At 41.1% G+C, this 14501-nt stretch overlaps 2 protein-coding genes across 3 annotated transcripts; both read left to right on the top strand.

Annotated features, from left to right (window-relative positions):
* Positions 1-827: 827 nt before the first annotated feature.
* Positions 828-8111, top strand: LOC308119855 (homeodomain-interacting protein kinase 3-like). Of its 2 annotated transcripts, none has more exons than XM_080480107.1 (5): positions 828-1057; positions 1956-2141; positions 2290-2475; positions 2649-3071; positions 7528-8111. In XM_080480107.1, exons 1-4 carry the CDS (start codon positions 917-919, stop codon positions 2838-2840), a joined length of 705 nt encoding a protein of 234 aa, XP_080336233.1. In that variant the 5' UTR covers positions 828-916; the 3' UTR covers positions 2841-3071; positions 7528-8111. The 2 variants fall into 2 exon arrangements, 1 of the variants encoding a protein (XP_080336233.1); XR_013935991.1 differs by having other exon boundaries at positions 975-1084.
* A 1611-nt stretch (positions 8112-9722) lies between these two features.
* Positions 9723-14425, top strand: LOC308120202 (C-type lectin domain family 7 member A-like). The gene is made up of 6 exons (XM_080480658.1): positions 9723-9853; positions 10063-10161; positions 11938-12195; positions 12303-12466; positions 13584-13717; positions 13828-14425. The coding sequence occupies exons 1-6, from the start codon at positions 9775-9777 to the stop codon at positions 13982-13984; spliced, it is 891 nt and encodes a 296-aa protein (XP_080336784.1). The 5' UTR covers positions 9723-9774; the 3' UTR covers positions 13985-14425.
* Positions 14426-14501: the final 76 nt, after the last annotated feature.

Raw genomic sequence — 14501 nt, 5'->3', positions numbered from 1 at the left:
GAGATTGCATGTATAACTTTTTGATCAACATGCCCAAAGGATGAACTATGATTGTTTTATGAGTAATGAGGCGAACTCAACGGTAAAGTGAGTACCCCACAAATGTTATTGTCTTTTTGAAAGTTTATCAAACTGACCATTGTGAAAAGTGAAGAAATCCAGAAAAACTGTAGTTTACTTTTACTAGATGCAGATTTTTGGTGTCAGGTTTAGGTTTGTACATTTGTACAAAATAGATAAACACACAGATGCTTTGTTTCCATGCCTTGTGGGGACAATTCTGCCAACTTACACTAAACTCATCCAGAACTGCTCATTAACTGGTTGAACTATAGCTTTAATGGAACTCTTATCATGTCCTGAACTTCAAGCATGTTCGTTGCACAGAAACATAAATCCTCATAGGTTTGAGTGCAATCAGGCATAGGCAGGACTGGAATCAAGTGCATCAGTGTCCAGGGGGCGGGGTCTCTCCCCCTATGTCCTGCTGCAAGCTGGACTCAACAACTTCACACAACTTCACCACAGGCTTGATGTTACAGCTCCTACATTAGTCCATTCGGTGCTTAGTGTGGCTGAGTCCCAGTAAGGCTGGTTTTAAGCCAGCTGACCAGAGGGTAACATCTGCCCAACAAACTGGGAGTCAGGATTTCCTTACTAGAGTAACCCCGGTCCTCTGAGTAGCATCAGTGAGTATCTCACCAGACTACCCTCCTTGCTCATTCGTAGCAAAAAGAGGTGTCCATTTTTTGAATGACTGACAGCGCCAGTGTCAAGCCCTCTTGTTGAGGGAGAGACTCCGCCCCCTGGACACTGACACACTTGATTCCAGGCAATAATGGCTGGCAGAATGTAATAGGAACGTCTAATTAGGTCACGCTGTAGGCGTTCCCAATGTGAGAAATCCAAGGTCACAATGCCCAACAAAGACGAGAAGGTGATTGTTGACACAATGAGTTTACAGAAGGATATCTTCCAACACACATTGACAGATACACAACTTTCTCTCTCTCTCTTCACAGATGCTGAGGCATCGGACTGTCTTACCACTGAAGAGGTAAATGAAGAAGCTGCTGGGGATCTAGTAAGATGAAAAAGTTTATAGTATCTGTAAATGTGTGTCATCAGTACTGAACACACATGATGTGAGTTTTGGTCTGATAAATATTAGTCATTATTTTATTCCAAATTGCTGTGATAATAAATCAGACCACTGAGTGAATTATTACATTTATGTTAAGATTTAAATTTAAAACTCAGTGGAAAGAAGCCACTTCTCAATTACGTTTGTTTTACTGGTGATGAGGCGTGAGAGGAGGCTTCACTTGAAATTGATCAGTTCATCTTTCAGCTTGATTGAGGATAAATTCACCTCAAAGACACCTTAATCTACATTAAGATTATCCTTAACCCTTGGTTTAGCAAAGAACTAGTTCACACTGTCCTGTTAAGTGATTTCAAACTTTCATGAAAAATGTATTCACCATAAGAACATAAAACCCTATTTGACCTCGTATTGGATTGAGATTCAGTCTGTCAACAGAGGCAGATAGTTTTCACACTATCAAAACCATTTCAAGTGTTTCCACAGTCAAAATTGTATCACTGAGCTGTGAATTTCCTGAAGTCAACTTCACTTGGTGCACTTATTGATAAGCAGCAATGTAGGCATGATTACAGAAGAATCAGTCATTACTCACATTTGAATTTTCATGCAAACTTTTAGGTTTTCATGTTTAAGATTTCCTTACTCAGAGCAAGTTGACTTTTACTTCATGTGGATTCATCTGTAAACGTAGTATTTGGGCTGAATTTTAAAGTCATAGATGATCTTAATAAGGCCTTCTGATTCAGACCTTTGCATGATACTTTTTCAAATATTCTTGGTTTCTGGCTCCCTGGCTGTATCAGACCAGACTTGACATTGCATGTCTCATTATTTTGGGAACTCTCAGGTCGAGCCCTTGAAAATCTCGGTCAACCAGGCAACCTGCGCGTCCGGTCCAGATTACGAGGTGCAGGGTACACTGGGCGGTGGCGTCTATGGAGTCATGGTTCAGTGTAGGAAAAAAGCGTCCAATAAAACTGTGGCGTTGAAAATCATCAAAGACAGTGGCTCCATCGGAGCAGCAATGGAGGAGGTGACATGAAAAAACACTCATTACCATTTCACCATATGTGTGTGTGTGTGTGTGTGTGTGTGTGTGTGTGTGTGTGTGTGTGTGTGTGTGTGTGTGTGTGTGTGTGTGTGTAAACCATTAGATTCCATGTTATCTTGTGTGACTCTAGTTGAATATCCTGGACTCCCTGAAAGCTTTGGGCCCCACCCGATTCAACATCATCAGCTGCAATGAGGCCTTCATGCTTGATGGACATTTGTGCCTGGAGTTTGACAAGCTGGACATCAGTCTGTCAGATTACATCAGAGACCAGGGGGTTCTACGACTGCAAGAGATTCGCCCATTTATCCAACAGGTTTCACCTTCTTCTGTTCATTCTCTTTTGTTCTTTTCATTGTGTTTATATCTCTTGATTCCATGCTTTGTTTTACTAAATACCTCCATTATAAGATAGTTTCCATTTTAAAGTAAGTGAAAAGAAAGGACGAACTCTAGAGTAAAGTATTTGAATTATGTCTTTTGTTTCAGATTGCTGTAGGCTTGTGTTTCTTGCAGAATGCAGGGGTTTTTCACTCCGACCTGAAGCCAGACAATATAATGCTGGTGGACCGCTGTCGGGAGGCGCTGAAACTTAAAATAATTGACTTTGCTTTTTGGCGCAGCGCAATCCTGAACTTTGGACAGGATGCGTTTTTCAGAGTCTGTGGTACAGGTATGTAAACTTGTTCTGCACACCTGGAACACATTTGGATCTGCACTGTGAGCTGACTTCTCAGTTTCTTTATCAGACCACCTCATCATCACCTTCCTGTGTTTGTCTTTTTGAGAGCACCTGAGGTTCTGTTAGGAGCTCCTTTGACCCACTCTATTGATGTGTGGTCAGTTGGGTGCATCGCTGCAGAAATGCTCCTGGGGGCGCCACTGTTTCAGGCCCATGATGAAAATGACATGGTTAGTAATACAACTCAGACACAACACAAATAATAGTTTCAACCACTTTGGCAGAGATTCATGTAACAGTTTGTAGTCAGTGATTTAAAGCACGTTGTTATGAGGGTAAACATCTTTTTAAAAGTGAAGACACTTTATGTATGGATGTGTAATACAACTTCCCTGTGTTGACGGACCAACACACAATGCTGGGCATACGTTACACCTAATTATTTCTCATGGTCTTGCTTTGTCACTTTGTTAATAATCTGAGGCTCCAATCTCAGAACCTGACCTGACCTAAGAAGTTTTACAGGTTACTGGTGTGCTCTTTTGGGGGGAGGGTGAGGTCATCTCCATTTTGGGGGGAGAGAAGTTTAAGGGCTTTTTGTTGTTGTTTTGTTTTAATTTTTTTTTGTTCGTTTGGTTTTCTTTTTGTTTTGTTTTTGTCTTTCACAGCTGCAGTGTTGTTTGCATTCCATGCTATTATATTGTTGCATATTTTTCCTGATTGTTTTCAAGTGTGAACATGGCCACCTCTAGTTTGATGCAGACTGCTACTCCTGGATCCGCTCTACTACTTTTATTTCTTGGAATGTGAAAGGACTAAACAATTTGGTTAAGGACAAAAGAAAATTTAGTCATTTGTCAACCCTAAAACTGGACATTGTTTTTCTACAACAGACACATTTGAGCTCAACACACAGTAACAGGTTGATACAAAGTTGGCTTCCCCAGGTCTATCATTCTGGATTTAACTCGAAAGCACGGGGGGGTTGCCATCCTTATCAAGAAAAATGTTCCTTTTGTTTCCTCTAGTGTAAAAAGTGATGTCAATGGTCACTTTGTAATAGTTACCGGTAAACTGTATGACACTCCAGTCATTTTGGTGAACGTCTATGCTCCACCTTGGGACAATCCACAATTTTTCACGAGCCTGACTGGCATGTTGCCAGACTTAACTACGCACTACTTGATTTTTGGTGGGGACATGAATTTGGTATTTGATTCTAATCTCGATAGGTCCAAACCACATCAGTCTGCTGAGGTTTCCAAGTCAGCATTAGTGCTTACCACGTTCCTTCAAAGCTATGGTATCTCTGACCCACTGCGTGTCTCTGAACCCACTGCGAAATACTACTCTTTTTTCTCTCCTGTACATCATTCGTACTCGAGAATTGAGTATTTTCTTTTGGACAATACTCTTATCCAAAATGTTACCATGTGTAAATACCATACAATTCTGATCTCCCATCATGCACCTGTACAGGTTAATATTTTATTTCCAAACGTCAGTCCCACGCAGCGCTCTTGGAGATTTGACTCTACATTACTGTCAGATGAGGACTTTTGTAAATTTATCACATTTTATATGAAGTTTTTTCTCGAGGTGAACAACATTCCAGATGTTTCAAAATGTACAATTTGGGAATCGATCAAGGCATGTCGTTGGGGCCCAAATAATTTCCTTCTCTGCCCAAAAAAAGAAAAAGCGAGATGAGAGACTTCGGAAACTGACAGAGCATATAGCAAACCTCGATGCACAATATGCAAACAACCCATCTGCAGATTTATATAAACAGAAGGTCTTATCACAGTCCGAATTTCAGACACTTTCGATCAAAGAAACAGAGAAACTCTTACTCAGAACAAGAAACCATGTATATGAACACGGGGAAAAATCAGGAAGTCTTCTCTCCCATCAGCTTCGTCAGTCTATTTCACACCAATTAATATCAGATATAAAGTTAGATTCAGGTCAGGTGGCTTCAGACCCTCAAGAGATTAACGTGGTTTTCAAGCAGTTCTATCAGGATCTCTGTACATCCCAAGCTAATTACTCACAGGTTGACTTGGACTCCTTCCTAGACAGGGTAAACATCTCAGTTATTAACCCAGAGCAACATGACCTACTCGAAAGACCCATTAAAACGGGGGAAATAGTACAAGCAATCAATTCCTTGCAAATTGGTAAAGCACCTGGCCCGGATGGTTTTTCATGTGATTTTTTTACAAGGTATTTGCTGGCAAGTTAGTCTCTGCTTGGTGAGGTCTTTTTAGAAATACATACAACTACTTTGCCTCAAACGCTATCCCGAGTCACATTTTCAGTAATATTGAAAAAAGACAAAGATCCTCAAAAATGTGGATCCTATCGACCGATTAGCCTGTCAAACATGGATTATAAGATTCTAACTAATGCTCTTGCACTTTGCCTGGAAAAGGTGGCACCAGCCATAATCCATGAAGATCAGACGGGCTTTATAGTCAACAATCAGTCATATTTTAATGCCCCACACCTGTTTAATGTTTTGTACTCTGACCGTTCATCCGATCACTCTGAGGTGATAGTTTCACTCGACGCCGAGAATATTTTTGATTGTATTGAGTGGCCATACCTGTTTTCTGTCCTGAGCAAATTTGCTTTTGGCCCCAATTTCCCATCCTGGATTAAGACTTTGTATTCGTTGCCGCTATCCTCTGTCCGCATCGATAATATTACTTCTGATTATTTTCCTTTTATATAGAGGCACTTGACAGGGCTGCCCCCTTTAGCCCTCTGCTGTTCAATCTTGCAATAGAGCCGTTGGCAGCTGCGCTCAGAGCAGACCCAAGAGTTCAGGGGATCACCCAGGATAACTTTATTCACAAATGTTCTTTGTATGCGGATGATCTTCTTTTATATATTACAGACCTGGAGACATCTATTCCTTCAGCTTTGGAGCTCCTCAGATCCTACAGGCGTTTCTCTGGTTCCAGATTGAATTTGGGCAAAAGCATACTCTTTCCCAGTTATCAACCAGCGAAGGAGCTGGATTATTCTAAATTTTCATTGAAAACTGAGTTTTCGTCATTTATGTATTTGGGCATTCAGGTTACCTGTACTTTTAAAGATCTTTTTAAGCATAATTTTGCCCCCCTATTAGAGAAAATTTGATTAAATTTGGCACGTTGGTCAGTGCTCCCCATCTCTCTGGCTGGGCGGGTTAACACAATTAAAATGGTAGTTTTGCCCAGATTCATGTATCTTTTCCAAATGATTCCCCTATTCCTTTATTACTGTATTTATCAAGCCCAAACACATCCGTCCCTGCACTGATGGCAACCCTCACAGACTATGGTCATTTATCAGGCTAGAAAATAAACATAGAAAAAACTCAGTTATAGAACAGACCAAGCCATTAGGTAGAAATACAAGATCAACTTGGGATCAAAATCAATGAAATATTTGGGGGTCAATTTACCTCAAGATTTAGGACAATTAAAATCCATTAATTATGATCCATTGCTCTCTAGAATTAAAACCGATATCAACAAATGGAATCTGATACCTTATACCAGTATCACACAAAGAGTGGAGGTGATTAAAATGAACGTGCTGCCAAAGGCTTCTGTACCGGTTCCAGACTCTGCCAGTGGAGGCAACGGGTAAGGAATTCATCGAATGGGATAAGATTCGGTGCAGATATATCTGACAGGGGCGGAGCAATTAAAAAAAATGGAAAAACTGGGTTGAATATATTAAACAAATTAGACTAGACTTTATCTGATTTATATATTGTGTATAGCCCCCTTGTTCATAGCTATAGAAGTTGAAGTGTGTTGATTTATTTAACTTTTTCTGTAAGACCGGTAATCCATTGTGTACCAGTTGTTTGCAGAATGTTTGCTTTAAAGTTCAATAAAAAGAAAGAAAAAAAAAGATACAGTTTACAAGGGTCTCTAAGTCAATATCATAAAACGGTCATCTTTGATTGAATTTGTGGAGAAGTTGCCATTTGCTGATGTCTGACTTTAAATGGCTGCTTCTATAGCCATAAAACTTGTGTTGGTGCCTACAAGTTAAGGGTACACTGCAGCTTTTTGGTTTATTTCATTTATTTATTTATTTATTTTCGGGGGGGGGGGGGGGGTGTTCTAAGTGTGACTGTGTGTTTATATGCATAGTTGGATCCATTTGTGTGCCACTGGTTGGCACGGTATGTATGTACATTAAACTGAAAAACTGAAAATAAAGTAAAAAAAAAAAAAAGGATCAATAAAGTGGTGATGGCCAATTGAAGCCTTCTGAAGCACTGAAGCTTGTATAGAAAAATGTTTCAACACTTGAAGCTTTTTAACATGGTCCTCTTTGGTGCCATCTAGTGGGCAAAAGTATGAAGAGCAGCTTGAATGAACTCAATTGGATGGTCATTCTACAAAAAAAAAGATGGCGCCTGTGACTGGGGGTGCCATGGCTCGTCTCCTGCTATGTAGATTATTAATGCCCATCTTTTCAACATATGTGATCATATCAGCCCAAATAACAAAAGGGTGTCTCTTGGCTTTACGGACTTATGATGGGGACTCTTTGTTTCTCATCAAAGAGTCGATGGAGGGCCTGTTAGATAAACAGGACAGGTACAAACAAGCGTTTCCTCCTCCTTTTACAATCGATCCCGACTCACCTGACTACTTGCTGCTGTGTCGGGCGCAGGGCAAGGTCTGCAGGAGATCCAGGAAAAGAGGCTCACGGTCACGTGTCCACGCCACCCCCGGCTCGGGCTACAACGAGTGTCCTGGACCATTCACAGCGCTGGAGTTGTGGCCATCGTGTACTTCCGTGTTTGTGCCGGCTTTTCCCACATGGACCAGCAACATAGATGTTACAATACAATCCACGCTGGCCTGTTGAATGCTTGTTCAACTGCAAATAAATCTCATTCATTAAACAATCTTTTTTCAAGAGAAAAGTTGGATATCATGTGTCTTTCGGAGACTTGGCAGAGAGAGGAAGAGTTTATTCATTTAAATGAACTCTGCCCAGCTGGTTGCTCTGCTGTTGGGAAGCCCCGCCCCTGTCGCCGTGGTGGTGGTCTGGCAATTGGGCACAGGGATGACTACAAATGCAAAGTGATCCAGTCCCAAGAATTCTCTTCTTTTGAATCACAGATGGTCAATGTGGAGTTCTCATCCCCTTTATACTGTGTGTTGATCTCCCGTCCTCCTGGCCCCGCTGCTGTCTTTCTAAAGGATTTTAGTGACTTCTTGTCCTCTATAATAAAGTTGGAATCTGTTTTGATCCTTGGCTGATTTTTAACCCTCGTGTTGATGACAGCTCATCTCGCTTCGCAATGGAACTTTTAACATTGACTGAAGCTTTTCATTTTGAGCAGCATGTTTCTGAGCCCACTCACCATCGGCCATATTTTAGACTTAGTTTTTACGCTTGGCCTAGACATGTTAAACATATCTGTAAATGATGTCCATATGAGTGATCATAGTCACGTTTTGTTACATCTGCACTTTAGTCCTGAGCCCAAGCCTTCAGGAGTCAGGTCTCAGAGGTGCGTTATCGCTGCTAATACTGCAGATAGATTTTCTGATATGTTTGACCCTCTTTCAGTCATGGATGGTATCGATGTGGATGATCTCATTCACTGTTTCAACAATCACTGTGTAAAAATTCTGGATCAGGTGGCTCCTGTGAAATCTAACTTGATTAAAGGAGCCTAAGCAGCTCTACCTAGACAGTAACAGGATTTTCAAGCAGGAACATAAATTCACAATGAAGCAACAACAAAAGAAGAACAGGATTTTGATAGTTGAACGAATGACGGCAGCAACACATCTCATTGATGTGTGTGTGTGTGTGTGTGTGTGTGTGTGTGTGTGTGTGTGTGTGTGTGTGTGTGTGTGTGTGTGTGTGTGTGTGGTTGGAACTGTTGTGGGGGAGCCTGTAGTGACACCCTGGGGCCGGAGGCCATTGGGCCCGGACACTGTCACCCTGGTGGTTGGAACCCCCCCCCCCCCCAGACCCAGGGAGGCCCCAGAGAGCCACACCCCCGCCCATCTTGGATTCCCCACTGACAGCCTCTCTCCGTTGATAAAGGATGCATCAGTGGCTCCTATGCTAAAGGAGGCTCTAAAGGAAGCAACGAGCCTCCTTCCCTTTGCTTATTGAGAAATTCGGACAGTCCTTATCATGGCCGCCACAAAAGACTTCCGGGATTAAGGAAAAGTCGATATATAAGGAGATAGGAGGGACAATTCGGACGTACCCATCATGTGCCGTATTGTCACATTTCCTGGTTTACTAACACGCCTTCATCTCCTCTGATTGGCTGTGGGATAAAATCCTGTCATGTGATTGGTTGTAGCATGCAGAGGCCATGACTGGTCTCGTCATGACAACGCCATTCTCAGCCTGCGCTCATATCATCGATATTATTTTTATTCTTATATTAAAACTGAAAACGCTAAATCAACAACACTCAAGTCATTGAAGTCCTTGTGTCTTAAGTCAAGTCCAAGTTGAATCTCAAGTCTTTCATTTGTTTTCAAGTCAAGTCACAAGACATCAATACAGCGAATCGAGTCCCCATCTCTGGGTGGAGGTGCCCCCTTGGATAGAGAAATATAAACACACACACTCAGAGACGCCTTACAAGGACGTTTTTCTTAAATTAACCCAATGAAAGTCTAAACTGGATGATGTTTTTTTTCCCCAATGATGATCCAATTTTAAGTTACTGAGTCACTGCGCGGGCACACACACACACATACACACACACACACGCACACACACACGCACGCACACACGCACGCACGCACGCACGCACGCACGCACGCACACACACACACACGCTTTATCGCCAATGTAAACAGGAGGGACAACCAGATCAATCTGCTGGACTTGCTGCAGTGTAATAGAGAACAGTCACGCTCATGATCAGAGGACGAGATGTCGCTCAAACGCAGGATTTCTCAACATTTCAGCAGAAATGCCCATTCACTCTTTGGCAGTCACCCGTCTGGACAAGGTATGGTTTATTTTCCAAACTCCTTGAGTTCATTCTCTTTGTTTACTTGTTGCTCGCTTGGTGGTGATAGCGAAAGTTGGTGTAACACAAACCCATTTAATCTACAGGCTGATGACAAACTAATTAACTAAGAGGTCACTCTGGAGCCTCAGAACATGTTGAAAGTGAAATATTACCTGAAGAGAATATTCTTTCGGGCCTGTTTGCAGAGAGGAGGTCCATGTGTCCACCCCACCGACTGGTCGTACTGACTCTGGGCCTGCTCAATGTTGTCCTGGTGTTAGCTGCTGCTGTCATTGGGATTTACTGTAAGTATGGGAGCTCACAGGAGACAGCTCATTTTATTTATCAGATGCTTGCTATGTGTTTTGAAGGATTTGATCAGAAGGCTAAACTTACAATACAAAGTATAAAAATAGAAAATGATTATATTCCCAAGTTGGAGAAATTTACTGTCAACTCATTTTCTCATAGCTATTTGATGTTGGCACTGATTTGTGGATTAATACAGGAGAATGATTAAGCCTACACAATTAGAAAGTATCATTTTTTGTTTTCAAAGTTTCGCAATAACATGATTTTGGTCGGCCCAAATGTAGTTTTGTGAGGCTTGTAGAAAACACACTAAGATGAAGTCGTTGACAATGTGTGTGCTGATTACTCCGTGATTCCAAGGATCTTGGCAGTACCGGCAGCTCAGATTATATAACTGGACGTTAAAAGAGTCAAATTGTGGGACGAAGACTCCTGCCACGCAAGCAGCAAAGTGACACTACATTCCTGGTTCTGTTTATACTGATAAGACGCTACAAGAACACTAAAGACTGTAAAAGTGCTTTTTGCCAAATTTCCAGAGTAAAATTAATCCTGAACCTCAAAACATCTTTGACAGCTTATAAAGATGTACCTATAAAGAAATTGGCTATAGTTACCAAATCCTCTCGTATTCCATGTATGAATTTTACATTTTTTTATTTGAGAACTGTAGAATTGTTGTTTCACTCTTTTTCCAGATATTAGCTGTTTAGTGCTTGATCATTTCTCTCTGCCTGTCAAATGTAGACGTAAACAAGCATCATTAGCAGTAAAAGTAACTGAATCTGTCCACCGGGAAAATCTCTAATAGTTTGAGAACGCCTATGAGTAGAAAACTCAACATTTATCAGCTGCATCGACAGGCAGCAGGAATATGAAGCATATTTCATTTGATAAATCATTGAATCTATTCTAATGTTACTTTTGTCACCTTGAGTCTCTTTGAGAGATTGTTTACTTCAGGCCCTGTTTACACAACAACATTTGAAGTTAAAACGCATGTTTTTTATGTTTTCATTTCAGAAAAGTTTTGCGATTACATGGCAACGTTTTGAAAACAGTGTCAGTTTCCACGGCAACACCAGAAACACTGAAACCAATGTAGCTGGCATGTTTGGCCTCTAGTGGGTGCTGTTGTTTGTTATATTAATGAAACCACACACACATGTACGCAGAGAACAATAAGCTATAAACATTAACAATGGCCTGTTTACCAACATTGGTATGGACACCCGACCAGGTTTGGATTGATTGTTCTTACTTCAGACTCTCAACTATGAAACTATCCAGTCCAGGAGAACATGGACTGGGAGTCATGACGCTCTGGAGGAAAACATTGTTGTTATTGTCCTTCTACTTGCACATGTGCAGAAGAACTATTTACTACCACTGTGGTGCGCATTCGCGGTCGTAGTGTTTTCCCCAGTTTCCTTGAAAACATTTTCAAACAGTTGCATTTGCCCGGAGACAGGGTCGGGGCATTTTTAACAAGTTGCGTTATCCCAACAGTTTTTTCTTTCACTTGAAAACCTCGTAGCCTGGGCCACCCGTGAAAACATTATCACCTAAATGGGGTTTTAGCTTTGTGGATTTTCAAGGGAATGTTTATCTGTGTTCAAAATATCTACTGGCGGTCTCATGGTGATCCACCGAGTGGTTGTTGAGATAAGTGTTGAACTGAAATGCTGCAGGGGGTTTGACCTCACACGCTTTGGCCATGTCGCCTCATTCTCCTTCTGTTTTGTGTTTTGAATGTCATTATTTTTCAGGTGCAAAAGCAAACGACTTTCAGATTCCTGACTCAGATGTCGCGCCTCTTATTGTTGAGATGAACCATCTCCGTAACAACGGTGAGGTCATCCAAGCTAAAGAAGAGGCCCAGGCGGCTCTGGCGAGAGAGCAAGCCGCTCATCAGCAGCTCAAGACGCAAATCCAGGAGAAGTTGGCTGTGACAGACGCCCTTCAGAGGAACATTGAAACTCTGGAACAGGAGAAGCAAATGCTCCAGGCTAATAAAACCGCTCTAGGTAAGACAGAGCTGCAGCAGCTTTCGCCCCCCCCCCCCCCCCCCCGACCCCCGACAAGAAGAGGTAAAAAATGTCCATGACAGGAAGTGTTTGTCTTCTCGTAACAGAGGGGAACTGTGGCTGGTGTCTTCCTGGGTGGCATCTTCTGAAGTCAAGCTGCTATTATTTTACAAACCACGCCCCTTCCCTGAAAAAGAACTGGAACGACAGCCGAGCAGACTGCATCAGTCGTGGGAGCGACCTGGTCGTGATCGACGACTTAGAGGAGCAGGTCGGTTCAATGAAATCCAGGTTCTTGGAACGTGACAGAGTTTATTAGATCAGGAGCCTTAAACTCCCGGCCCACATTACAACTTGATGTCAAAAATCATAAGTTACTTTTTAATCCATTTTTTCCCAAAATAATTCAAATAAGTTTGTGAGCATTTAACCCATTTGACCAATTCTATTCTATTACATTTCAATAGCACCGAGGACAACACAATCACTTCATGGCTCTTTTACACAGGAAACTCTCACCAATTCCAGTTGCGGTTGATTTGTTTTCTAAAATTCCACAAACAAAATGACACGTCAGGGGTTATTATTTGATTATATTGTATAATGATTTAAATGAATTTGAAACAATCCAAAAATCTAATTAACAAACAAAATACCATATGCCATAAACTGTAATAATAATATTTTCTTTGTTTTAATGTATTAGTGGAAAAAGTATTAAAAGAAGAAACAAATAAGCAATAGATTTAATAATGTATGATATTTTAATGGATGATTTTTCTTTTTTCTTTATTGTACACTTTACGTGAGTACCAGTTCATTTTAAGAGCCCTACTTCTAACGATGACATCAGAAAATTAGCAAATATTAATGATTAATGATTTCTAAAGTGGACATGAGAGAGCTTCTCAAAGTAACATGACAGTGCTGAACACAACTCCACAATCTGAGCTTCAGGTGTGATTGAAACTGAATTATGGTTCCGTTTTTGAGCCTCAATGTGGGGGAAGTGAACCATCTTCATGGTAAGGATTTGTTTCTTAACACAAGTAAAACCATGTGAGAGGCTTACTTTTTCAATCTGTTCATGCCCTTTTAATTCAGACACTTGGGAATTCAAGATTACACATGGCTGTTGAGATATTCTCAGGTTAAACAGAGCTGATCATAACATCCACATCCTGGAGTTCATCAATACCGTTTCTGTCTCTAGAAGTCTTGAGTTTTCCAGGTGAAATATCTGTATTTAGATGCATAACAAAACATTTTTTGGAAAAAGATAACATGACTATATGGATGATAATGAGACTGAACTGAAAGAGTGGTTTCACTACTTGCACGGTTTGTTGATACTCGATGTGACTGGAAACGTGTCTGAACTCACACAGCAACTCTTGAACGAGAACTTCGTGAGGCGCTTCAGCTCGGCTTGGTGGCATAACGGATTCTGGGTCGGGGCCACAGGCTCGCCGGCAGACGAGACGTGGGCCTGGATTAACAACGGGAAAAGGGTGAATTCAACGTAAGACTGTGCACACTCACACTTGGACATTTCGTTATCAACAAATAATTGTTCTGGTTGAAGATAAATTTGTCTTTGATTTTTTTATTTGCTTTTTCTTTAAACCAAAGACAATGGAGAAGTGGTCAGCCCAACCAAAGTGGAATTCAGAGAGAGAACTGTGGGGCTTTTTACTACAATATTGATCGACTGAAGACGTTGTATAATGCAAACTGCCAGCAGCAGGTCTTGAACTGGATCTGTGAGATGGAGCGGAGGAGGACGTGAAGCCTCCATGAAAACCACTGTGATATTACTTATTTTTCAGGTATATCAGCCCTTGGGACTTGGAAACAATGAATACAGTCTTTGCTGTGTACAGACTTGATTTCTCCATGTATGTAAATGCTGCTGTTATCTAGTAAATGGTTGCATATGCTAAAATAAAGAGATCTGGTTGTTTTTCATCATTCAAAAAAAAACAAAAAAAAAACAGGTTTATAACAGATTATTCTTGGGTTGAGTGAGATCCCAGTAGTGGGTGTGAGCGATCAGAAACTTTCTAGTTTCTCAAGCAGGACAGCATTAAAATGTATTTTAGCCCCTGGATCACAGCCACTCACGATCATTCCAAACATGAATATAATCTTTTTTTTTTTACTATTCAAGCCTTTAACCATGACTGAATAACTGTTGTAGTAACTAAATGAATAAAAAGAACCTTTAAGATAAAAATCCTTGTCACTCATTATTGTTCAATTAAGTGGGAATCACGTTGTTTATGCGATCTCCCTTCAACTGACCT

The sequence above is a fragment of the Lipophrys pholis genome (genome assembly GCF_963383615.2).
Source record: "Lipophrys pholis genome assembly, chromosome: 14".
Taxonomy (NCBI): domain Eukaryota; kingdom Metazoa; phylum Chordata; class Actinopteri; order Blenniiformes; family Blenniidae; genus Lipophrys; species Lipophrys pholis.
This window is presented reverse-complemented; position numbering and strand designations above follow the sequence as displayed.

Excerpts from the sequence above, each read along its gene's own strand:
- LOC308119855 (XM_080480107.1), top strand. The coding sequence starts at position 917 with ATGCCCAACAAAGACGAGAAGGTGATTGTTGACACAATGAGTTTACAG. Across the intron at positions 1,058-1,955 it reads ACTGTCTTACCACTGAAGAG|GTCGAGCCCTTGAAAATCTC; the intron begins GTAAATGAAGAA and ends GGGAACTCTCAG. Across the intron at positions 2,476-2,648 it reads TTCGCCCATTTATCCAACAG|ATTGCTGTAGGCTTGTGTTT; the intron begins GTTTCACCTTCT and ends CTTTTGTTTCAG.
- LOC308120202 (XM_080480658.1), top strand. The coding sequence starts at position 9,775 with ATGTCGCTCAAACGCAGGATTTCTCAACATTTCAGCAGAAATGCCCAT. Across the intron at positions 12,467-13,583 it reads TCGACGACTTAGAGGAGCAG|CAACTCTTGAACGAGAACTT; the intron begins GTCGGTTCAATG and ends GAACTCACACAG. Across the intron at positions 13,718-13,827 it reads GGGAAAAGGGTGAATTCAAC|ACAATGGAGAAGTGGTCAGC; the intron begins GTAAGACTGTGC and ends TTTAAACCAAAG.